The sequence below is a fragment of the Oncorhynchus clarkii genome, chromosome 3, assembly GCF_045791955.1.
Source record: "Oncorhynchus clarkii lewisi isolate Uvic-CL-2024 chromosome 3, UVic_Ocla_1.0, whole genome shotgun sequence".
NCBI lineage: Eukaryota > Metazoa > Chordata > Actinopteri > Salmoniformes > Salmonidae > Oncorhynchus > Oncorhynchus clarkii.
Genome location: NC_092149.1, coordinates 34,924,157 through 34,950,294, shown reverse-complemented (window position 1 = coordinate 34,950,294; position 26,138 = coordinate 34,924,157). Strand labels below are relative to the sequence as shown.

The 26,138-nt window shown below is 41.6% G+C and overlaps 3 protein-coding genes and 1 non-coding gene across 7 annotated transcripts; 1 reads left to right on the top strand and 3 right to left on the bottom strand.

The window, feature by feature from the left end:
- Positions 1-661: 661 nt before the first annotated feature.
- LOC139394137 (mediator of RNA polymerase II transcription subunit 18-like) lies at positions 662-13,854 on the bottom strand. 3 transcript variants are annotated; one of them, XM_071142188.1, is made up of 3 exons: positions 13,583-13,854; positions 2,622-2,724; positions 662-1,628 (listed from the first exon to the last, which is right to left on the bottom strand). In XM_071142188.1, the coding sequence occupies exons 2-3, from the start codon at positions 2,692-2,694 to the stop codon at positions 1,075-1,077; spliced, it is 627 nt and encodes a 208-aa protein (XP_070998289.1). In that variant the 5' UTR covers positions 2,695-2,724; positions 13,583-13,854; the 3' UTR covers positions 662-1,074. The 3 variants fall into 3 exon arrangements, with proteins under 3 accessions (XP_070998289.1, XP_070998276.1, XP_070998283.1); XM_071142175.1 differs by lacking the exon at positions 13,583-13,854 and adding an exon at positions 2,991-3,291; XM_071142182.1 differs by lacking the exon at positions 13,583-13,854 and adding an exon at positions 2,945-3,168.
- On the top strand, positions 6,277-16,032 carry LOC139394113 (cytochrome P450 4B1-like). Of its 2 annotated transcripts, XM_071142144.1 has the most exons (12): positions 6,277-6,615; positions 6,788-6,932; positions 7,049-7,093; positions 7,550-7,677; positions 7,920-8,050; positions 8,410-8,564; positions 9,011-9,117; positions 10,891-11,081; positions 11,998-12,131; positions 14,202-14,266; positions 14,753-14,835; positions 15,458-16,032. In XM_071142144.1, exons 1-12 carry the CDS (start codon positions 6,424-6,426, stop codon positions 15,633-15,635), a joined length of 1,554 nt encoding a protein of 517 aa, XP_070998245.1. In that variant the 5' UTR covers positions 6,277-6,423; the 3' UTR covers positions 15,636-16,032. The 2 variants fall into 2 exon arrangements, with proteins under 2 accessions (XP_070998245.1, XP_070998253.1); XM_071142152.1 differs by lacking the exon at positions 7,049-7,093.
- Positions 16,033-18,455: 2,423 nt separating this feature from the next.
- On the bottom strand, positions 18,456-25,689 carry LOC139394128 (nuclear inhibitor of protein phosphatase 1-like). Its single transcript, XM_071142164.1, has 7 exons — positions 25,599-25,689; positions 25,334-25,394; positions 24,396-24,549; positions 23,953-24,179; positions 23,528-23,672; positions 21,760-21,824; positions 18,456-21,586 (listed from the first exon to the last, which is right to left on the bottom strand). The coding sequence occupies exons 1-7, from the start codon at positions 25,649-25,651 to the stop codon at positions 21,233-21,235; spliced, it is 1,059 nt and encodes a 352-aa protein (XP_070998265.1). The 5' UTR covers positions 25,652-25,689; the 3' UTR covers positions 18,456-21,232.
- On the bottom strand, positions 24,795-24,957 carry LOC139406237 (small Cajal body-specific RNA 1). Its single transcript, XR_011633958.1, has one exon. It is a non-coding gene; the product is annotated as a small Cajal body-specific RNA 1 (non-coding RNA).
- Positions 25,690-26,138: the final 449 nt, after the last annotated feature.

Below are 26,138 nucleotides of genomic sequence, written 5' to 3'. Positions count from 1 at the left end.
CAGATATAACTGGCTCTAACCAGAAAGGCCGGGTTTTTACATATAGAGTAGGAGAGCTCCCTAGTGGTAAACGATGGAAATGGCACCTGTCAACAGGGTCACATGTAGAAGACAAACTTTGGGGAGTGTTGCAGACATAACTGTTATTAATAGAGCTGGAATGATGCGGCGGCAGGTATGGGCGTTGGGCCAGTAACCGAAAGGTCACTGGTTTGATTCCCCGAGCCAGTTGAAAATCTGTCGATGTGTCCTTAGGCAAGGCATACCCAATTGCTCCTGTAAGTGGCTATTTTTTTAAACTACACAGGTCAGTTACAAATTCTTATTTACAATGACGGCTTACCCTGGCCAAACCCAGACAACACTGGGCCAATTGTTTGCCGCCCTACGGCACTACCAATCACGGCCGGTTGTGATACAGACTGGAAGCGAACCAGGGTGTCTGTCTGTAGTGACATTTAGCACTGAGATGCAGTGCCTTAGACCGGTGCGCCACTAGGGGAGCCCCAATGACTTAAAATGTAATGATTTATTATTCTACATGTCAGAATATGTTATGAATGTAGATTAGAACAAACTGGCCTGTCTGAACATTCCACAGTGTTGTGAACTGCTGCACCCGCATCTGTTGAGTGCTGCAAACCAAGAGAACACAGTTGAGTTGAGAAAAATCATGTTTAATAAACACTATAGCTGTGCATTTCTGGAAACATACCCAACACAGTACAAAGCACTATCAGCATCACACAAAACCATTGTTCAGCACTGAATAGATATTGTTATTTATTGACTCATTCAAAGCCTCATGTCACATCGTCCATGATGGCTGTGTCAATCCTCTTGTGAAGTCCTTTTCAAACACTACTAACATCCTAATGGCAGATGGTCCTTCTCCAAATGTACGAGATACACATCAAGATTGTGAGATATAGAGTTCCTTCACAGAGACAAAGGACTGTGGGAAAGCACTTTCTTATAGGAATCATACAAAATTAAGTCCCAAAAAATACATTTTAATAAAAACTCCACTTTGTCCATGACTGACAACAGAGGCTCATCTTAACACACCCCTTCTTACATGTGTCTCTTGGGGTCAATCTTCTCCAGGTGAACCAGGGGCTTGAGCTGCTCAGCGAAGCTGCGCATGTCCTCCGACATGGTATCCTGGCCTGCGGGGGCCAACACACTGAGCTCCACCAGGTAGGAGAGTGACAGCGGCTCAGTGTTCTCTGTATTCCCAGGGACCAGGATGCGTGACAGTTTACTCACCACCACTTTGAGCACGCCTCTACGGAAAATGTGGCCCTTGGCTACGAACTCGTGGTCCATGCGGAAGCCCATTTCGTTGAGGAAGTCGGGCAGGCTGTGCGAGGTGGCCACATCCACACAGTTGCGAACCAGCGCGTGGCGGGACTTGTCACCCACCTCCGGCTGGCCCAGGTAGCGCAGGTGCCAGGGAACTGTTGGGTGGGAGAGGGAGCGGCGGGCACGTAGCAGGAACGGGTTGCCCTGCTGGCCCTTCAGGAGGTAGACCAGCTCATGGTCGGCGAACGTCTCGGGTTCCATGTTGTCACAAAGGCCCCGGAGGCGGTGCAATAGGCTTTCGAGGGCCTGGTCCAAGACGCTGCCTTGAGTGGCGACATGACAGAACAGTGTCAGCAATATTTACATTTACAAGCGTAACTTGAAAGCAGGGTAACTTGTCATTTTGACTTTTTAGAGTGAATTGAAATGCCAATTCAAAAACATAAAAGGCCTCAATGGAAACAGACTGTACTTTTCAATTAGTGAATTGCAACTGATCCCGAGTTGACCAAGCCACAGCACAGGAGCTGGTATGGGGTCTTCACCTTAACATATTGTAACGACCCTGGGTTTATAAGCGTGGATATCTACTCTCCCACTCGATCATGCTTTTACGAGACAGTCGATAGTTTGCTGGACTTCGGACTAGAAGGTTGAAGGTTCGAGACCTGCTCCCTGCCTGTGTCATTACATTGATGTCAGAAATGGGATCGGACCTTGCATGCATGACAGCGCGTGTGCTTGGCCAGTGAGTGCGTCCCTATAAGACGTAGAGTCGCAAGCTAGCGTGAGGATGCGCTCTTTGAAAGGAGGGTTTATAAGCGCGGATATCTACTCTGCCACTCAAGCATGCTTTTGCGACACAGTCGATAGCTCGCTGGACTTCGGACTAGAAGGTTCAAGACCTGCTCCCTGTGTCATTACATTGGTGTCAGAAGTGGGATCGGACCTTGCATGCACGACAGTGCGTGTGCTTGGCCAGTGAGTGCGTTCCTATAAGACGTAGAGTCGCAAGCTAGCGTGAGGACGCGCTCTTTGAAAGGAGGTAGTATAACGACCCTGGGTTTATAAGCGCGGATATCGACTCTGCCGCATGAGCATGCTTTTGGGGCACAATCGATAGCACGCTGGACTTCGGGTTAGAAGGTTGAGGGTTCGAGACCTGCTCCCTACCTGTTTCATTACAATATTTACATTCAATATGATCCGAATGTTTTTTCAAGAACCAACCACACTTCAGACACCCAAATACAGAATACCAAATAGGTATGCCTGCCCTAATGGTGACGCTAGAATTTCGACCTAGGCAGACTCACCTTGCAGCAGGTACTCCATCATGTTGATTGTGCCCCCCGTAATGGGCAGCACTGAGACTGGTGGGGCCTCCATCACACGTCAGTGTCAGACAGGTAACGTTAACTAGATCAATGGGAAAAATTAAAACACATCGTGTTACAGACTACCAGTGACTATAAACATATATTTTTCGTGAATGCATCTCTAACCTATCCAACTTTCCTGACTGGCTAAGTTAGCAGGCTAGTTTAGACAGACAGTAGCTAATTTTATTCAAACAAAGTTAGCTAGCCAGTTAGCTAGCCAGCCAAATAAACTACAGCCAGAAAGTATTACAACTCACCGATAAGATAGTTACTGAGAAATAACGCGAAATGCACTAAACTTGCCTTATATTTGTCCTTAAACTGTCGCGTATCTGCTTCTTCCTTCCCAAACTGCACTGTACCAACTCAAGCTAACTTGCAACCTGGCTAACGTTAGCTCATAGCTAAATAAGGTTAAATTGAAACTAGCTAGCTAGGAAACTCCACAAACAAACGTTCAAAAGCAACCGCTACACAGATGCCACTATCAGCAGTGACAGAACAGAGTTGATTGAGCCCGTGTGCTAGAGAGGAATAGCTAGTTAGTATCTAGGTTGTCACCCAGATCCGCGCATTTCGCAGCGGGTTGGAGCATGGGGCATTCAAGAACGGTAATGTTGTAGAGTGTTCTGAAAGCAACTCGGTGGCTCGATGATGAGTTCAAAATGTCACATTTCAGCAACTTGTTTAAAATTATGTCACAAATTACTTGTATAGATATCTAAATACACAGGCTTTATGCTTTTTGAGATATAGAGCAGACTTTCTTCGTTTTCTTTTTTTATTTTTATTTTTACAGTGGTTTAAAGGTTAAAAGTACAGAAGTGCTTGACACAGTGCAATACAAATTTGAAGTACAAACAAAAGGTCATGCAATAATGTGATTATATAAAACCAACCATTCAAAAGCCTGCAAATAATTCCCAATAACAATAGTAGGCCTTTTTGGAATTTTGTGTGCCTGAGCACAATGGAAAAAAACTTGATTTAGGCTATTTATTACTCCTCTCATCAAAGTAGTATCATTCTTAGTTCCTAGACCCTGATATGACTGTGCACACACTCATTGTCATTTATGATGTCATCTCTCGGTTGGAGTCTCCTGATAACCAAGGATGAATAAACAAGTGTAGGTTCTTTCTCCTGTTGAAAGGAGATGCATAGATGTATGCGCATAATACCATACTGCTGTGCAACTAATTATCATCATCATTGTTTTAACAAGAATAATAATAGTAATGTTGGCTATATAAGATAACTTACAAAGTTTGTCCACTGGCCACCAAAGAGAAGTTGATTTGCAGAAGCTTAAACATTTGAACAAACAGACACCATTTTTTTTTTTTTAAGTAATCCCATTAAAACAGATAGGGCCTCAAACTGCATACCATCTCCAAAAAAATTGTATTCATCTTCAAAGATAACAATATGGAATATTTCTCCTGCCTGTAAGTATTCTCCATTTGAAATGGCATAATATAAACAGTGCCAGTACAACAAGGAATAGGCACACAGCTGCAGAGATTCCAGCTACTGTTGATGCCAGCCACTGAGTTTCTCGGTTACCTGAAGGAGTAGGCCCATTGTCTGTAAAAGAGGCAACAGTGTTGTGTAGTGTTACTACAGAAAATGCTGGTAGTGAAGTATCTGTCAATCCTGTTGAAGTTATAGAACTTGTGGAAGGTCAATGAGATTGGGGTTTAAGAACTACTCAAAACTTTTGGTTCTCACCTATGCTTTTGTTGGTGGTGTTGTTCAGAGCGGAGTCAAGTGCGTAATATGTGCTGGTAATCACATTCTTTGTTACTTCATGCATAAAGCCACTGCCTGGCACAGTGGTTATTTCTGGCATGTGAGATTCTAAATAAAGAGATAGATGGTTAGGGTGAGCTGTAAACAAATTTAGTGTAGACTATCAATCTGCTTGCAAATTATCTCCAATTATAATAGGCTGACTAACCTTTTTCAAGAACAACTGAAGTGGACAATCCATATGTCATCTTGTCATTTTTATACAATTCACATGAGTATATTCCTTGATCCTTCTCTGTAAAAGGGCTGATTACCAGTGAACGATTCCTTGAAACACTCTTTCTATGCCATAAATCTTTGGAAAGGCGATGTCGGCCACTTTTATCCTCATGAAAAAGCTGGGTGCGGCGCTGACCTGCATTGTTTGTACTGTAAAACCAGCTAAAAGATTCTGGATGACTTTCATTACTTATGCAGGGTATCAACAATTTTCTACCAAGCGGTGTGCGAAGAGGACTTGAAGAACCTACATCAGATTGATAAAAACAATAATAAAGCACAATAGCATTACATGAAAGAACTGTTTATAAAGTGTGGATTGATGATTGAAATAGTTGTACATGTCTCGTATGCCTATAGAAAACAATAACAACATGTTAATACAGCTTCATAAATAGTCTAAACAAATCACTCAATGCATGTCCTATTTGAATAAACTTATTTGCATGTCCAAAGAGACATTTGAATATTGAAATTGAATTAAATCAGTGAGTATTCGAAAAACATCTATTTGTAAGTTTCTGTGGTACATCTGTATACTAATTGGTTGGCTGTATAACAGTGTACAATAAGGTTAAACACTGTATATATAGCCTTGTGAATTTTCAATAAAGTCCAATACATGTGAGAATTCTAGTATTGAGCAATATTAATGTTTTTGTAAATTTCAGACACTTACCTGATGTTGGAAATGAGGCCCAAACGATAAATACAATAATTATGGCAGAGGTAGCGATCATGATTACAAACACTGATGAGGCAGATTACTTTAGCATTGTATTTTTTTTTAAACACAGGTAATCTGCTCTAAAATGTGTAGGCTACGGGCCTAAGCCAAAACTGCCACTTAATGTTTGTAATTTAAAGCTATAGGAAATTAAGCTGAAGTTACAAATCTAACAGTTGACTCAGTATGAAACAGAAATAAGAAATAATGCTTTACATAAACATTTACGAACACCTCCCTCACAGATGTTTCCTCAGAACCAATGGCATAGGCTGTGGTGTAGGTGTCAGTGACACAAAATGGTGCCCTTGACTAATTTTGTCTGTATCTCCATTTTCCATCAGCGGGTTTGCATGCAGCTTCTTGCAAGGCGTTATCACCATGTGAGAACATGTCATTAGTCACTAGGCTTGTCAGCCTTCATTGGAAATGTTGGTTCCATTGCATTGCAATTGCTATTAGAAACGGAATGTTCGCCCTAGATCTTGGCCTTTATGTTGTTTTTCAGAGAGGGATAGCCAATCAAAGGGTTAACAGGAAGTCAACATGTGCTACCTGACTACAGTATATCATCTATAGTTATATTATAGTAGAGGTTGATGGCCAATGTCCAACATTTGGTTGTATTTTGTCCAGCAGTGTCCTATTCTTGGGGTTCCCCGGGGTTGTGTGTTCTCCTGATAATATAGCGCTATAATCAGTCATAATAACTGTCAGGGGAAAAAACATGATTCTGATATATGCAGAGCTGAATATTTGAAGATATCATGTATTTAAAAATAAACAAGAATTAGATACATCAAGGTAAAGAATTGGTAGACAGTGCTGTGTTATCTCCAGAAGGCGGGACTCCGCTCGTAAATGACCTCAAACCACCCACCCTACTCTCTTCTGCTTCTCGTAGTTGTCACTCACCAGACCGTCACCTTGTGTTGTAAAGTTGTCAATGGTAGCCTCGGCAGGTAGACGTCCATTGCAATGGAGTTATTTGAAACGTTGAAAAAAGTGACGCTGGATTCCTATCGCATTCATCACTTGGTTGCAATATTTAGCTTGGTCTATGTAATTCTTAAAATCTCTAAACTTATTGTCAAACGGAATGAATGGATTCGGGCGCTCGAGACATTCCCAGGACCACCAAAACACTGGCTTTTCGGTCATGTCCGAGAGGTAACGTTAGGTTCAAATGAGAATTTCTTTAACGTGCACATTGAGGCACTGCAAAATTGTTTCCCCCGCGTGGAACATTGTACCGTCAGCTTCAGAGGCAAGTTTCGGTGTGTCTTGCTCGTGCATTTGTTGCTTTATTTTATAAGTGCATGTTTTCTCGGTTGTCTTGCAGTTTAAAGAAGATGGGACCGATATGTATAAGGTTGTCAAATGGGGAGAGTCGTACCCCCTTGCATTTCAAATGTGGTTTGGTCCATTTGTGTCCTTCCTCAATATTCACCACCCAGATTATGTCAAAACCATCCTGGCATCAACAGGTTGGTCTCTTTGGAACGACAAGACACATTATTTAAACTAGTTGCATCTATGTAATGTCTATCTATGGAATCTCACCACGTGATAGAATACCCTGTTTCACTCTCTTTCTTAATAGAGCCCAAAGATGACTTTTTATATAGATTTCTAATTCCATGGATAGGTAAGGTTGCATTGTCTTTGCCAAAGTCCCATATGCTACAAATATTGAACCAACAAAGTTAGATTCTATGTATTTAACTGCAGATATTTTAAGAATAGGCATTTTCTAATGTTCATCCCTTTGGGTGCAGTTCTGGTTTTCAATAACATTCTGACCCATGCCACTTAGGCAATTATACAGCTATGGTTAAAATGTATATTCTTTAGTTCTATTATTTTGCATGAACGTACAACATATGTGTTTCTCAGGATATGCTCTCTCTCTCTCGCTCTCTCTCTCTCTCTCTCTCTCTCGCTCTCTCTCTCTCTCTCTCTCTCTCTCTCTCTCTCTCTCTCTCTCTCTCTCTCTCTCTCTCTCTCTCTCTCTCTCTCTCTCTCTCTCTCTCTCTCTCTCTCTCTCTCTCTCTCTCTCTCTCTCTCTCTCTCTCTTTCTCTCTCTCTCTGTCTCTCTCTCTAGGGGATGGTTTACTGGTGTCTGAAGGTCAGAAATGGTTCCGCCACAGAAGACTGTTGACCCCTGGCTTCCATTACGATGTTTTAAAGCCCTATGTCAAACTGATGGCTGATTCTGCCAAAACTATGCTGGTGCGTTTTGCTATCTCTACCCTAATTACTGTATAGGTTGGGGGGAATTTCTGGATACAAAAAAACTAATTGCATAAGAGTTAAAGTCACATATTCTGCCAACTGTATTAGAATGCTGTATAGTTTGACAACTGTATTTGGAGGGAAATTCTGCATGAACAAGCTAAAGGGGTAATTTAATAAGGGAGTGATGTGCTATATGTCACTGTCCATCTTGTGCAAGTTGACTCTTTCTGTTCCAGGACAAATGGGAGACTCACTCAAAATCCGACGAGTCATTTGAGTTATTTGAGCATGTGAGCCTCATGACACTGGACAGCATTATGAAGTGTGCCTTCAGCTCCAACACTAACTGCCAGACAGTGCAAAGAAGGTCAGTCAGTTAAATGTTTTTATTGAATATCTTGTCTTGTCAGCGTAAATGTTCTATAAATTGTAAGCCCCAACCCAATACTAACGCTTTTCTTTCTTGTCCTTTAACTAGGGCCCAGGGCACGTATTCGCTAAAGTTTCAGAGTACGACTTTTCCTTTTTAGATCATAATTAATACGAATATAAAGACAGAGGGGACCTGATCCTAGATCAGCACTCCTACTCAGAGACTTGTTGTGAATACGGGCCCAGAGGTTTTCGGGCCAGATCACATGATCAGGAAAAACGCATGGCCCTGCCTATCAGCAATGATTGAGTGGAAGAAACTTATACTTTTCTGTTGTTTTTCTCTCGTTTCAGTGGAACCAACACGTACATCAAGGCTGTGTACGAGCTCAGTGATCTGGTGAATGTCCGCTTCCGGATCTTTCCCTACCACAGCGAGTGGATCTTCCAACTTAGCCCACATGGGTACAAATACAGGAAAGCATGCAATGTTGCACACAGTCATACAGGTGCGTTCTGTGAATGAAGGTTGAAATGATTATCTTAATCCCCTGTGCCAGCAGGTCTCAGCCCTGAAAACATTTAGATGTATGAATTTGACAAAGCAAATATACCCTGAAAAGCAGCATGTATGCATTCACCTTGTGGAGTATGCCTGTATGCATTTTCCAAAGATTATACATCTTGTATTCATGTACAGCTATAGGCTTAACCATGTTATAACCATGTCATAAGAATGCGCTATGCTGCCGCTGCTATGTCTGATGCTCTCCCATGATGTGTTTCTCGGGAGGTTTTCCCTAGCCACCGTGCTTCTACATCTGCGTTGCTTGCTGTTTGGGGTTTTATGCTGGGTTTCTGTATCGAACTTTGTGACATCTGAGATGTAAAAAAAAAAAGGGGGCTTTATAAAATACATTTGATGTCAAATTTGATTGATGCCCTCTGCTTGTAGAGGAAATCATACGAAAGCGAAAAGAAGCCTTGAAGGACGAAAAGGAACTGGGCAGGATACAGGCTAAGAGAAACCTGGACTTTCTGGATATCCTGCTCTGCGCACGAGTACGTCACACCTCCTCTATTACGCTACGAAACTATTATCCACCATTATGCCATTTATGCAGTCATCTAACCAGGTCATTAGGTAAAGACGGCTCCATTGGCGATGGTATAGTATGTCATTGAATGAAGCCAATTCGAAAAGAAACTCATCGTAGCCTCAAGATCGCCAGTGTGCTGGAGTTGATTTTCTATTCATTATAATCTTTCCATGCCACTGGTAACACTATAGCCTGAGTGCCAGTTTGTTTGTGCTATCCAACTCCTTGTCAGTCATTGTCATGCCAAACACATGGCTTGGCTTGAAAATGAGCAAAAGAGCACAAACAGATCTGGAACCAGGCTAGTAACACTATAGGTGTGTGAGTTATACCTTTTCCATAAAATGAAGCCAAACAAGGAACAACATGCAAGGTAGAGGTCGACCGATTAATCGGAATGGCTGATTAATTAGGGCCAATTTCAAGTTTTCATAACAATCGGAAATCGGTATTTGTGGACGGCGATTTTGCAGATTTTTTTTATTAAAAAAAATAATAATTACACATTTATGTAATCTTTATTTAACTAGGCAAGTCAGTTAAGAACACATTCTTATTTTCAATGACGGCCTAGGTGGGTTAACTGCCTCGTTCAGGGGCAGAACGACAGATTTTCACCTTGTCAGCTTGGGGGACCCAATCTTGCAACCTTACAGTTAACTAGTCCAATGCAATAATGACCTGCCTCTCTCTCGTTGCACTCCACAAGGAGCCTGCCTGTTACGCGAATGCAGTAAGCCAAGGTAAGTTGCTAGCTAGTTAAACTTATCTTATAAAAAAATATCAATCAATCAATCATAATCACTAGTTAACTACACATGGTTGATGATATTACTAGATATTATCTAGCGTGTCCTGCGTTGCATATAATCTGACTGAGCATACAAGTATCTAAGTATCTGACTGAGCGGTGGTAGGCAGAAGCAGGTGCGTAAACATTCATTCAAACAGCACTTTAGTGCGTTTTGCCAGCAGCTCTTCGTTGTGCGTCAAGCATTGCGCTGTTTATGATTTCAAGCCTATCAACTCCCGAGATGAGGCTGGAGTAACCGAAGTGAAATGGCTAGCAAGTTAGCGCGCGCTAATAGCGTTTCAAACATCACTCGCTCTGAGCCTTGGAGTGGTTGTTCCCCTTGCTCTGCATGGGTAACGCAGCTTCGATGGTGGCTGTTGTCGTTGTGTTGCTGGTTCGAGCCCAGGGAGGAGCGAGGAGAGGGACGGAAGCTATACTGTTACACTGGCAATACTAAAGTGCCTATAAGAACATCCAATAGTCAAAGGTTAATGAAATACAAATGGTATTCCTATAATAACTACAACCTAAAACTTCTTATGTGGGAATATTGAAGACTCATGTTAAAAGGAACCACCAGCTTTCATATGTTCTCATGTTCTGAGCAAGGAACTTAATTGTTAGCTTTCTTACATAGCACATATTGCACTTTTACTTTCTTCTCCAACACTTTGTTTTTGCATTATTTAAACCAAATTGAACACGTTTCATTATTTATTTGAGGCTAAATTGATTTTATTGATGTATTATATTAAGTTAAAATAAGTGTTCATTCAGTATTGTTGTAATTGTCATTATTACAAATAAATACATTTAAAAAATCATCTGATTAATCGGTATCGGCTTTTTTGTTCCTCCAATAATCGGTATCGGTGTTGAAAAATCATAATCAGTCGACCTCTAATGCAAGGATCTGATTGTTCCTTATGGTTTTCAATCCAGGACGAGGACCAGCAGGGCCTGTCGGATGAGGCTATCCGAGCGGAGGTGGACACCTTCATGTTCGAAGGCCACGACACCACAGCCAGTGGGATCTCCTGGACCCTGTACAGCCTGGCCTGCAACCCGGAGCACCAGCAAATCTGCAGGGACGAGGTCATCAGCGCCCTGGAGGGGAGGGACACCATGGAATGGTAGGTTCTACTGTCCAGTGCCCGTATTCATAAAGCGCCTCAGAGTAGGAATGCTGATCTAGGAATGCTGACCCCCCCCCCGCCCTTCTTATTCATGATGATTTAAAATACAAAACTGATCCTAGATCAGAACTCCTACTCTGAAATTCTTTATGAATACGGGGCCTGATTTACTGTCCTAATCATGTTGTATGTTAGATATGCATTAATTTGGCTGGAGGAGAATGACATGGAGTGGAAGGCTGTTTTGTCCATATTTATTGTTCAGAGATCATGCTGTGCGGTGTATGTTAGATATGCATTTAAGTTTCAAGGTTTTATTTGGTTATTTTACAGTCCGCAGCTACAGTATATATAAATTACTATTTTGTTACTTTGGGGATCATTAACTGCACTGTTCTAAAGGGTCACACAGAGTGTTTCTTGGTGGTCTTAAACAAATCTACTTTGAAACAAAAGTATACACCTCACACACATGGTTATGGGCTTAAAGAAATTAAGACACCTGTACTATGTCAGATATAGAGTTGAAATGTATTACATTTTAAGTTTGCATCCCAATATAACACTTTATATACGTCACAGAAGACTGAAATATAACAAACTGGTTAGACATAGAAACACCAGATTTTCTTCCTAATTTAAAACAAATATTTATTAATTATGAAATTATGAAAAATATTAATAACATTCCACCATGAGGCCAAATAGGGTGCTTTTGGTCATTGATTGCAGCTAAGGGCTACACAACAACCAATAGGCTCCATGTTTGGAACTAGTGACCAAAGCCATTCCTTTATTTAAGATATAGATAGAGTAAAGGAAGGAAAAGCAGGTCTGTATTTCCTCTTAGATTGGAGCCACACATGTTTACTAAAAGAGAATTGATATAAAGAAAATGTTCTGTATTCTTCAGGGAAGATCTCAGTAAAATACCGTACACAACCATGTGCATAAAGGAATCCCTCCGCCTCTACCCTCCTGTACCTGGGATATCCAGGAAGATAACCAAACCCATTACGTTCTTCGATGGGAGGACTGTGCCTGAAGGTAAATGTGTACATTTAAAAAATGTTGCATTGTGATGTACCGAAGGGGACTTTTTTTGTATGTTTTATTGGACTGAGGCGAGATAGTGGTAGGAGAGTGGGTCACACAGGCAGTGGGGTCGGAACCAAACCCACGCCGACACTACACCCACCGCCCCAGGCCATACGGGGGACTTTTTTAATTATAGTTTTAAATGCACAATGGCTCTGTGCCTTAAAATGAGGCTGTAAGTGGTTGCAATGGAGTCCTCCGTAACCTTTGCCTCAGTCACCGGCTATAACAAATTAAATATTAACTCACGTTTGTTTGTCTCCAGAGCCAGTTCTCCGTATAGAATTGTGATTAGTATGTAGAGACTAACTGCAACTTGTTTAATTCATTTTTCATAAACAATTATGTATTTCTAGTGGCAGTTTCTTTGACACACATTAAGCCTAGTCCTGGACTAAGTAAAATGTTCGTTTTAGGTCCTCCATTTAAAGTGTTTTTTAGTCCAGGACTAGGCTTAATCTCTGTCCTGGAAACAGGCCCTTAGTATTTTCTATATCAAATGAATTGGTGCTGTTGGAGCATTCTCACCATGTTCTTCTCATCGTGTTTATTACTGACAAAAACAAAAAGTCTGTCCAGATAGCAGAGGTGCGACCAAGTCAATGTCATTGCTCTTTTGGGGTGGCAGGGTAGCCTAGTGGTTAGAGTGTTGGACTAGTAACTGAAAGATCGAATCCCCGAGCTGACAAGGAAAAAATCTGTCATTCCATCCCTGAACAAGGCAGTTAACCCATTGTTCCTAGGCTGTCATTGAAAATAAGAATGCGTTCTTAACTGATCTGCCTAATTAAATAAAGATACAAAAATGTTTGAATGGTTTCACAAGTCATAAGTAAGTCTCAAGTCAAGACCATCAAGTCAAGTCGCAAGTCCTAAACTTTGAGTCATAATATGCTCTTCACCAAATGTAATACCATTTCATATTTTTAACAAGAGTAATAGTTAGTATATTACATTTACACAAATCATGAATGCTTTAAAAAATATCTATGTATGTATTACTTTCCAAATACACGTTATATTTCCATGGAAATACATGGGTAGCCATGAGAAAGACCCCCCCCCCCCCCCCCCCAATAGTGATCGACTATCGAGGATCTCTATGGGCCGCAATCGGACGATGTAGGCTTGTACAGAATCGCCCAACCTTAACACACACACACATACACTCTCTCTGTGTGGTTACAGTAGGCTAACGTATGTCAAGGGTTTTAGGAACAGCAGTAACATCAGGCAGAATTTAGGTTACCAACTGCCTATCCAGTTGTAGCTCAATCTTGGGTACAATGATCACGTTCCCGCACTGACTGTGTGGAGGCTCACTGATTTACGTTAGCCAACATGACACACTAGTAAAGTAATAAAATATATAGCTGTCGGCTATATTAGCCACAACTTACCGTTCTTTGTGCAGCTTCAAATGTCAAACAAAGTTGGAAGTTGTTGTTCCTCCGTCTGTAATTTTCTTCCTGCATGTTTTGCAAGTTGCAATCCATTTTTTGTTGATACAGCGTCATCTTTATATCCGAAAATAATAATTTTGGCTATCATCTTTCCAAGAGCTCCATCTGAATTCACCCGCCGACGTTCCTCTGCACTGCCAGGCACAACTTTTTCTCAGCTGGCACAATTTGATTGGCTGCTGTCCGATTCAAACTGTAATCCATTAAATGAAGAGTTAATGCGCTGCACACTTTTTTTAATAGGATTATTTTTAACATTTGGGCTTGGGGAGGGTATCAAGTCAGGTCGAGTCATAGGGCTCACATCCAAGTCAAGTCACGAGTCATTGGTGTAAAAGTCAAAGTCGAATTGCAAGTCATCATATTTGTGACTCGAGTCTGACTCGAGTCCAAGTCATATGACTCGAGTCCACACCTCTGCCAGATAGTGTCTCTTTCTGCCTCAGTGGATGGATCCTTTTCCAGCATGGACAATATTATCACACTTTCCATAGGAAACAAAACAGATGTCAAGCCCTAACACTGTGGAAATATAATCTCTCTCTACTCCCTCTAGGTTGTCTTGTTGGAACCAGCATTTTTGGCATTCATAGGAACGCGACCGTTTGGGAGGATCCTAACGTATGCACACCATCTTTATAAACACAATTTTCTCATGAACATTTAACTGGGTTAATATAATTAATGATTAGCAGTAGAAGAAATGCTAGCTTGAGCAGCTGAACATGCGTCATAAAATCCTGTGTTTCTGGTCACAGAGGACAAGGTCTGCAGTATTGACAGGAAACAACATGAGGCTGTTGCTGAGTTAGTTTGTAATGAAATCCTTGTCATCTAGCAGTAAGCCCATGGGTCTGATTTTGACTAATCTATCGCTATAAGATTCAGGGTATACACAATAGGGAACTGAAACCTGTTTCAAGGCCCCTTTATAAAAGCCTGGTGGCAGTTTGTCTCACCACGCCTGGTTTGTTTGTGCTGTCTTGTCGACTCAAAAGGTCATGTTTGCAGTGACTGAACAAGACAACATATTTGGGACCAGCTGTCTATGCACAGTCTTTCCCACTGTTTCAATTTACTATTCTATTTTATTTTGTATTCTTGTAGGCATTCGACCCACTCCGATTTCTGCCCGAGAACTCTGCAAAAAGATCACCCCATGCCTTTGTCCCCTTCTCTGCCGGCCCGAGGTTCGTTACCACACCAGTGCTACTATTTAAGAGAGCAGCATTGGCAGCAGGGTTTGGTTCTCACATTAGTAGTCTGGGACTATGATGGAAGCATAGAGCTACTCATTTACCTGACTGGATTTTGGAGCCCTTCGGTCCCTTGATGCCTGTGACCTAGATCCAACCGAACTATGTTAACCCCAATTGTGTCAGAGTGGGACAAATATGTTGTCTAGCATGGTCCCAGGTCTGTTTGTACTGTCTTGTTTGGCATGACAATGAAAGTAGGAGTTAGCAAAATAGCACAAACGGCTCTGGGATCAGGCTAGATCCCATCCCCCTCTGATACAACAGTAGTTATTATAGGTCTGTGGAGTAGGCACAGGCTGAACTCACTTCAAAGAGCTGTAGTTTCTGTCTGATGATATGGTAATGTTTTATTATCTAAAAGAGCTATAAACCTTTGATAGTCTTACTGCATAACTTATTTATTACACAGGGTGAATGTATAGTAGTTCTACAACTGAATGCTTTCAAATGTATAGCCCACTGTGCAGGACTGGCATTGGTGAAATGTACAAATAACACTTCACTGACTCAATATGTTGTCCATGTTCGTCCGTGTTCTCTTCTCCCGCTATAGAAACTGCATTGGGCAGAACTTTGCCATGAATGAGATGAAAGTGGTGGTGGCACAGACACTTAAGCGATATCAGCTGACCGAGGACCCAATGAAGAAACCAAAAATGATTCCAAGACTGGTGCTCCGCTCACTCAATGGGATCCATCTGAAAATCAAACCTGTCAATCTTGAACCATAAGGAATGTATAGTTGCACTTGTCTTATCCGGCATAGGCTACTGTTTTATGGAATGCTCATATTATTATTTTTTAACACGCCAATTCGCCAGGAAATGGGAAATAAAACAAATGTTAGATTTAAGGAATATTTTTCAAATATTAACTTCTCAAAGCTGTATTCAGAATTTAAATTTAAATATCCATGTAAGGAGAACTTTATAGAATGTCTTCTACAAAGATGAAAAACACTCATTTATGTTACTAATATATTTTGCCAGCAACTAACTGCCTAAATGTTGTTTGTTTTTTCCTTTTGACATATAGCCTATGGTAAGTCAATGTCCCTTTGAAAAGGAATAGGCAAAGGATTGAGATGAATGTTATTCTCAGTATTTCAAATAAACGTGTGGCACAATCCATTCATTTGCATTCTCTTAAAGGGACAGAGTGTACCTCTGTCCCTTTAAGTACAATAAGAGGTTCTTATAACATGGTTTATCTTTGTTGTTGCCTATATGGCTTACCTCGCAAGTTTGTATGGTGTTTCCAGCACGCTACCTCAACTTTAAACACTTCTTCCCTCGCTGTCACGTGAATCTACATAGCGTAATATTTGTTTCCTTACCCTGTAAGCAGGTGTGACAACAATCCATGCTCTAGTTTAGTTTGCCTGGCAGTTTCCACACGCGGTCCCATTCAAGTCATGGGACTGATATCAAATCAAATCAAATCAAATGTTATTTGTCCCATACACATGGTTAGCAGATGTTAATGCGAGTGTAGCGAAATGCTTGTGCTTCTAGTTCCGACAATGCAGTAATAACAAGTAATCTAACTAACAATTCCAAAACTACTGTCTTGTACACAGTGTAAGGGGATAAAGAATGTGTACATAAGGATATATGAATGAGTGATGGTACAGAGCAGCATAGGCAAGATACAGTAGATGGTATCGAGTACAGTATGTACAAATGAGATGAGTATGTAAACAAAGTGGCATAGTTTAAAGTGGCTAGTGATACATGTATTACATAAGGATACAGTCGATGATATAGAGTACAGTATATACGTATGCATATGAGATGAATAATGTAGGGTAAGTAACATTACATAAGGTAGCATTGTTTAAAGTGGCTAGTGATATATTTACATCATTTCCCATCAATTCCCATTATTAAAGTGGCTGGAGTTGAGTCAGTGTCAGTGTGTTGGCAGCAGCCACTCAGTGTTAGTGGTGGCTGTTTAACAGTCTGATGGCCTTGAGATAGAAGCTGTTTTTCAGTCTCTCGGTCCCAGCTTTGATGCACCTGTACTGACCTCGCCTTCTGGATGATAGCGGGGTGAACAGGCAGTGGCTCGGGTGGTTGATGTCCTTGATGATCTTTATGGCCTTCCTGTGACATCGGGTGGTGTAGGTGTCCTGGAGGGCAGGTAGTTTGCCCCCGGTGATGCGTTGTGCAGACCTCACTACCCTCTGGAGAGCCTTACGGTTGAGGGCGGTGCAGTTGCCATACCAGGCGGTGATACAGCCCGCCAGGATGCTCTCGATTGTGCATCTGTAGAAGTTTGTGAGTGCTTTTGGTGACAAGCCGAATTTCTTCAGCCTCCTGAGGTTGAAGAGGCGCTGCTGCGCCTTCTTCACGATGCTGTCTGTGTGAGTGGACCAATTCAGTTTGTCTGGGATGTGTATGCCGAGGAACTTAAAACTTGCTACCCTCTCCACTACTGTTCCATCGATGTGGATAGGGGGGTGTTCCCTCTGCTGATATCAGCATTTTTCACACGTTCAAATAATCGAGAAGTGAGCTTGAGCTTCACGATCAATTTGAGATACTTTTGGATGACTTGGACATGAAGCACAAAAAAATTGAATATCAGTTCCATGAATGGGATTTGTGCCACAAATGCTAAAATGGTGCCAGAGAAACTCAACCGAAGCAGAAATTGCTGTCATACCTTAGACTCCATAGACTGCTTACAGGGTAATGAAACCAATGTCATTTTGTAATTGAGTAAACTATCCCTTTTACAATACTTATCATTTTGTATGGTAAATCCTACCATGTGGTGAAATGAATGTGTTCCTTCCTTGTCGTGGTGATTTGGGGAACAAAACTGAAAAACAGATGGTCGGAAATGCATGGTGCCACATCAGGGGCCTGTGCAGGAGGATGTAACGTTGCAGAACGTTCAGATAGAAATGTGTTGTGTAGAACAGAAATGGTCTGAATAGGGAATCGTGCCAGCTCTATCCAGTCTATTTCTGTCTGCAATAATGTGTTTTCCAATCCCTAAACACACCCAAGATGCTATGGTACAGGGTTGGGGTCGATTCCAGTCAATTCAGGATGTACACTGAAATTCCAATTCTCTTCAATTAGGAATTTGGTTTACTTTCTGAATTGACCCCAAACCTGCTATGGTGTCACATGAGTATGTAAAGAAGTCTTAACCACCACCCAACAGTTAGCATCCATGCCACTGGGTGAAGGGTCACACTATGGGCATCTGCCAGTTGATGGATTGAGAAACACTAGGTGCGGTTTCGGCTGGCCTTCAACACATAACCGACAGACTGGCATGCTCTGGCCAACACTGATGACTGTGTTCAAAGTCCTCACAAATGAGTCTGCCTGGTCTATGTCTATGGAATATGTTTAACACTTGGCATTCATTCATGCAACGTGCTGGTAGATACTGGTATTTAATACTAAGATGGCTACTATCCTTGGAATTAAAAATTAACTGACAAAATCCCAATTGAATCATGGTGTTTGAAGATATAGGCCTACTACCATGTAAAAACGACACTTCTGTAAACCGCACAAAAAAAAAAAATGTTTGTGACAAAATTCAGTTTTTATTTACAGTGTGAATAATGTGAATAAAAAAATCCAACATCATCCGAAAGTGGGACAAAAGGTCTGGGTACACGCGTCTGTCCATCTGTACAAAGTTAATGCAAATAGCATGGCTTTTGCAAGTTCTCAAATACCACATACATGTTTCATTAATCAGTAAAGGGGGCATCATAAGAATGTATTCTGCTGGTGTGAAAACTAAACACAGTTCTTTGAACATCAAGAAGCTACATTTTGACAGTCATTTTATGGGTGCTTTGATGCAGGACCATGTGTACCACATTTGAAATGTAATCATTTCAAAAGGCCTGTGAAACAATACTCAACATCAAATTGCACCAACTGAGAACCTTAGTCTTAACTCATGTGACCAATCCATTTTATTGGTGGCTCAGATCAGGCCAATTTACATTGCGATATGTAAAATCTAGAGGACTTCAGGACTCACTAACATTCAGGCAGAGTTGCTGCAATCTTTTTTTATAATGGGAAGATAGTATTTAAATATACTCTGCGCAGTCTATTAACTGTTTATTACTGAGATTGATTGTGAACGTAAACTGAGTAAACATTAAATTCTCTCCTCGCTGCACTCATCTTGATAGCACTGTAAAAATATAAACCTATAGTCCTATTCAGTCTTTAGGAAAATGGACATATCTTTTTTCAGAAACTCTGATCTACTTTTGTCAATTCCTATAATAATCCATCTTGTATAAAACAGTTCACATTACAAGTTTAACAGATGTAAAAAATAACTGTACAGTCCATTCAGAAAGTTCAGACCCCTTGACTTTTTCTGCGAAAACAAGTAATTTTTGCAAATCTATATATTTAAAAAATATATAGGAATAACTTATTTACTTAAGTATACAGACCCCTTGCAATGAGACTCAAAGTTGAGCTCAGGTACATGTAGAGCTGGCCACCTGGCCAAACTGAGCAATCGGGGGAGAAGGGCCTTGGTCAGGGAAGTGGCCAAGAACCCAATGGTCACTGAAGGAGCTCCAGAGATCCTCTGTGGAGATGGGAGAATCTTCCAAAAGGACAACCATCTCTGCAGCACTTCACCAATCAGGCCTTTATGGTAGAGTGGACAGACAGAAGCCACTCCTTCACAAAAGGCACGACAGCCCGCTTAGAGTTTGCCAAAGGGCACCTAAAGACCATGAGAAACAAGATTCTCTGGTCTGATGAAAACAAGATTGAACTATTTGGCCTGAATGCCAAGCGTCACATCTGGAGGAAACCTGGCACCATCCCTACGTTGAAGCATGGCGGTGTCAGCATCATGCTGTGGGGATACCTTTTAGCAGCAGGGACTGGGAGACTAGTCAGGATCGAGGGAAAGATGAACGGAGAAAAGTACAGAGAGATCCTTAATGAAAACCTGCTCCAGAGCGTACAGGACCTCAGTCTGGGGTGAAGGTTCACCTTCCAAAAGAACAACGACCCTAAGCACACAGCAAAGACAATGCAGGAGTGGCTTCGGGACAAGTCTCTGAATGTCCTTGAGTGGCCCCGCCAGAGCCCGGACTTGAACATCTCTGGAGAGACCTGAAAATAGCTGTGTAGCAACAGTCCCCATCCAACCTGACAGAGCTTGAGAGGATCTGCAGAGAAGAATGGGAGAAGCTCCCCAAATAAAGGTCTGCCAAGCTTGTAGCATCATACTCAAGAAGACTCGAGGCTGTAATCACTGCCAAAGGTGCGATTATGTAAATGTGATATTTCAGCATTCTATTTTTAATAACTTGCTAAAATGTCTAAAACACTGTTTTTGCTTCGACGTGGAGTATTGTGTGCAGATGGATAAAAAAATATAAAAAATGCACCTATTTTAGAATAAGGCTGTTAAGTAACAAAATGTTGGAAAAAAAATCAAGGGGTCTGAATACTTTCCGAATGCACTGTATATGCATGTTTACAGTGAGCAAAAATACTATGTCCAAAGATGATATTTGTTTGAAGTCTAAGACCTTAAAGAAGGAAGTGGAGATCGTAATATGGAACTCACAGTGACCAACCATATAACGATTAGGCTGTGATACCAGTATCGCAATGTTTTTCCCATAGCAAAAATGGCAACACGGAGCAGGTCCTTTAAAAACCTGCTGTAATATTGGGTGCTGTAGCATGGAAAATAAATCCATGTGAATCTGGATGAGAACATAATGATGTTTGTTTCCAACATAAGGGCTGTTTTCCTAAGTTACATTCGCTTCGTGTTTGTTTCCCTGCACGATGCCTGACTATCAATTAGAGGTAAAATATCACGGCCATGGGACACTGATTTATGCCACAAGTTACTCTTATCTGACCAACTGACTTGGTCTGCCAAGTACTGCCTTTTTTACATGACTTCATTTGTAAAACACATCAAACATTCATCTCCCGAAGGAGTGGTGTTCCTGTCTTCATTGAATGTACTACTGAAGACTTTTGGATAATCTTTAGGAGAACGAGGAAGTAACGTAGAAAACATTGACAAAACAGTCTTAAGAAAAATCGATCCGCCTCCAACGGGTCATGGTCCCTGATGTCTCCGCCCATACCCTGAGAGTCAGCCCTGCCTCCACCACATAGGCTCTTTCCCAATTCGGCTTTCCTGGATTTCTCATGTCCTCTCTCCTCGCCTCAAAATACATTGGAGAAGGTCCAAGAGGAGAGACCTTGGATCTTCTACAATGCATGAGAGAGGAGGTAAAGTACAGAGGAAAGACGAATTGAGAAAGAGCCATAGTGTAGGGAGAGGGTTAGATTAGTAGGGAGGGGGTGGGCTTCTTGCCTGGCCATGCCTCTTTAGCATACTTTTTCTTGCGGGGCTCGTTGAGGACCTCGGAGGGATAGGGGCCTGTAACGGGGACAGGGTTGAGGGTGACAGGTGGCTGGGGGGCGTCCGGGGCCAGGTTCACCTCTGGGGCAGGGTTGGGGAAGGGCAGAGGGAGACCCCCCAGGATAGTGGCTCCGCTTGGGGCCCCGGCGTGGTGGCCCTCGTGGCTGGTGGGTGGCAGGTCCCCGTAAAGGCCGCCGCCGAAGGTGTAGTTGTGGATGCGCCTCGTCACAACGTCGTCCATACTAAGTGAGCCGTGCCTCTCCATTTTCTGTTTCTAGAGTGGAAACGACCAAAGACTGAGTAGTAACTCATCTGTAGGCTATGTATATAGTGTTTGTTTCTGGGATATCATTGCAATTATCTTAATTATAGGCTTCCTTAAACTGAAATGTGACCGTATAAAAGGATCTTGACACCTCATGCAATAGATGCATTTTAGTGGCTTACCTTTATAGGGACGACAGCAGTCTGCACCATGTTCCTGAAGCGCCCCACAGAGGGATCAATGTCCTCTGTAAGGTTTTAAGAAGCACTGAGTTACTGCATGCATTACATGAGTGAAGCAACAGGTTTTAGATTGGCACAAAGTTCCTTATTTTCACACAACCTCAGTTTATATAATTGCTTACAGCACCAGCCAAAAGTTTGGACACCTACTCATTTCCATGGTTTTTCTTTATTTTTTACTATTTTCTGCATTGTAGAATAATAGTGAAGAAATCAAAACTGCGAAATAACACAGGGAATTTTGTAGTAACCAAAAAAAGTGTAAAACAAATCAAAATATATACTTTACATTTGAGACTCTTCAAATAGACCCCCTTTGCCTAAATTACAGCTTTTGGCATTCTCTCAACCAGCTTCATTAGGTAGTCACCTGGAATGCATTTCAATTAAAAGGTGTGGCTTGTTAAAAGTACATTTGTAGAATTTCTTTCCTTCTTAATGTATTTAAGTCAAACAGTTGTGTTGTAAAACAATATACACCCCTACCTTGTCATCCTATTTGGTAAAAGACCAAGTCCATATTATGGCAAGAACTGCTCAAATAAGCAAAAAGAAATGACAGTTTCTCATTACTTTAAGACAAGAAGGTCAGTCAATGCGGAAAATATCAAGAACTTTGAAAGTTTCTTCAAGTGCAGTCGCAAAAACCCTCAAGTGCTATGATGAAACTGGCTCTCATGAGGACCGCCACAGGAAAGAAAGACCCAAAACATCTCAACATCAACTGTTCAGAGGAGACTGCATGAACCATGCCTTCATGGTCGAATTGCTGTAAAGAAACTGCTACTAAAAGGACACCAATAAGAAGACTTGTTTGGGCCAAGAAACACAAGCAATGGACATTAGACAGGAGGAAATATGTAATTTGGTCTGATGTGAGTCCAAATGAGAGATTTTTGGTTCCAACCACCGTGTCTTTGTGAGAAGACATTTAGAGTTTTTGTTACTAGCTGAAGTAAGATACAGTATTTTACAGACTAATGTACACGACAGTTAACTTACTGCTGTTGTTATCAATAAGGAACACCCTCTTCAGGTGCTTGTGGTAGACCAGGATTATCTCCGTATGTGTGGTTCCCACCGTGAAGCACAGAGGAGAAGGTGTGATGGCGTGGGAGTGCTTTCCTGGTGACACTGTCAGTGATTTATTTAGAATCCTGCAGCGATACGCCATCCTATCTGTTTTGCGCTTATTGGGACTATTTGTTTTTCAACAGGACAATGACAACACACCCCCAGGCTGTGTAAGGGATATTTGACCAAGAAATAAAGTGATAGAGTACTGCATCAGATGACCTGGCCTCCACAATCATCCAACCTCAACCCAATTGAGATTGTTTGGGATGAGTTAAACTGCAGAGTGAAGGAAAAGCAGCCAACAAGTGCTCAGCATATGTGGGAACTACGTCAAGACTGTTGGAAAAGCATTCTAGGTGAAGCTGGTTGAGAGAATGCCCTTGAATGAGTAGGTGTCCAAACTTTTGACTGGTACTGTAAATTAGGGTCCATGTTTACAAAGCATCTCAAAGTGAGAGTGTTCAACTAGGATTAATATTTTCTTTTAGATCATAATTTTTTTTATTTTATGTCTCTTAGACACTTTGTGAAATATGAAGACAGGCACAGAAACACTTTTTCCTCAACTACAGATAAAGAACCAATACTTGGATACTGGTGCTAGGCCAATGGGGTTGAGGAGAGAGCTTACCCGGGTTGATGACCTCATCGTCCTCGTTGAAGGTGACTCTGGAGTTCCGCCTCTTCCTCTTGGGTCTCTGGATCTCTAGGTTGCCCTCCTCGATGGTCAGGGTGGAGATGCGCTTGTTGTGGGCCGTGTTGAACTCTGTCAGGTTCTGTCACAGCCCAGACAGGGGGATGGATGAATGTTTGGGAAAGGAGAAGTGAAACAAAGTTAATAGACTCATGTGCTTAATAGGAATAGCCTTGTCTAAACACACAGAATTGGAAACAGCGAGAGCTAAACAAAAAAAAAAATGTAAACTGACAGAACAAAATATAACTCACTATGTCCTGTTTAACAAAGTGTATCTATAGCTACTGTGGTAATAGTACACACCCTCCTTACCAGCATGTCTATACAAATGCCCTGGTAGACAACTACTGGAGACACACCTCTAACTCGGTCTCCTCCTCTGGTAATCCTAAGAGGCCCTTAGACCCCTCCTCGTCCTCTCCGGCCTTGCTGTCCCCTGTGGCGGCATTGGTTCCTTGCTGGCTCTGAGGTTTCTCCCGGATGGTGTAGGCTCTCGTGGACGCCCCAAACGACATGGTGGAGTCTATGGGGACCTGCTGAGGCTTATTGGGCTCCAGGCGGATGTGTCCCAGGAAGGTACCATGCGCTGAGAACGTAATTTACAACCTTCAAGTCCACATATCATGTAGGGATGTAGTTTATAAAAAGTGAAGTAAAGAGTCAACAAAACATAATAGTTCCATAGCCTTTATTCTACAGTGCACTCCTCTAAGGCAATGCAACTGTTACATTTAGAGTTTTTGTTACTAGCTGAAGTAAGATACAGTATTTTACAGACTAATGTACACGACAGTTCACTTACTGCTGTTGTTATCAATAAGGAACACCCTCTTCAGGTGCTTGTGGTAGACCAGGGCAGCATGCACGCGTGAACATGACTGGTGGTCGATGGTGAAGTCACACATGTCCGGGTTCCTCCCGAATAAGTAGTACTTTTTCTCGTCAATGATCAGTTTCTACAAAGATTTACCATCATAACGAACAGATATGAGAAAATACATGTATTGCCCTGTCACAACATCATAGCCAGGTCCCATATATAATTATGCTTTCTTGCCAACTCATCACTCATTCTCACACCAAGCTGTTTTAGCAAGACAATTTCATAAGGAGTCTGCAAGAGATCAGAAACAGACACCCAGGCTAACAACACTGATAACATTGAATGAAATCCTTTCCAGCTGTAAGAAACAATTTAAAGCACTGTGCCTCTGAGACATAACTTAAGAGTGCACCTTCACACTCATGAGCTTAAATATCAGGGCTGCTGTTTCTGTGGCACCTTTCTTAAAACCCAACAATCACGGAACTCAGACACCAGTGTGCACTGGTGCTGAGGACAGTCGGGTCCATATCTGGTGCATGCATGCTTGATCAATTTGTTTATTTAGTTAAGTACACCATGACACCTAGCTACCTATACTGAAGTATACAGACTGAAGTAGACTATATTGTATATTGTGTATACTATATTGAAGTAGACAGTCTAGACTATTGACATTTAAGGGTAAACTACATCACATAGGACCACATATGGTTCTCTATCAGAGCTTTTGATAAAGCTGGTACAGTTGGTCAGTACAGAATGTAAGTAAACCCATCAGTTGCGTTATGGATGATCTATTATGCAAGATATTAGGCATATTCTAAGGAACGATACAGAATATCTACCCTTGTTTGAGTGTGGCTAATACAGACAGGCAGTTCAAATGTTTGCCCCGTGAAGCCCCAAGCTCTTACCTCGACCATTTTGTCACCTTTCATCACGTCCAAATGGAGTCCTGGAGGGGGCTTGCCTGCCCTGAAAAGAACAAGGACCAAAAGCTAAGCACACCATTCAGTGAAATGTATCAGCTAGCTAGCATGTGTTAGCTAATAAGACGTGGCTAAAAGGAATACATACGTTTCCAGCTACAAAATAAAAAAAGTAATGCTGTTTTGTGGTTTTGCATGCACTTGATGTCTTTGTATAACGTAAATATCTCGAATAATTGCATTTTCTCACCATGTTGGACAATCAAAAGATGGTAAGTTTGTAGCAGTTGCAATTGTCGCCATCTTGCAGCATTATCCCATTCACAAACCCGTTGAATGCTGGGTAAAATGTTCCCTTGGTTTGGGAATTGTAGTTTTGGGCGGGTTAATTCGTTGACAGCCAAATCTCCCCGTCTCTGCCCAAATGGACGAAAAGAAAGTAATGCATTCCATTATCTACAATGACTTGATTCGACCCTAGAAAAAAGGTTACCTACTGAAATGTAATGGCAACTATGAACATACACGCACTAACGCATACAGTTATTATGCCTAGGTTTCATTATCGCGCATTCCCTTGAATCAGATTGAATAACTTCAAGAATAGTCAATAGAATAGACATTTTTTTATTGAAAAGTCACTGAACAGAAGAACAGACTACTGGAGCAACATCCTTGTTTTATATTCCATTTATAGACTGAAAATTGTAGGAAGTTGCAGTGCAACATTACATTTTGGTGCATGTTGATGTAGCTTCCCATTTATCACAGACCATACAAGTTTGCAGAA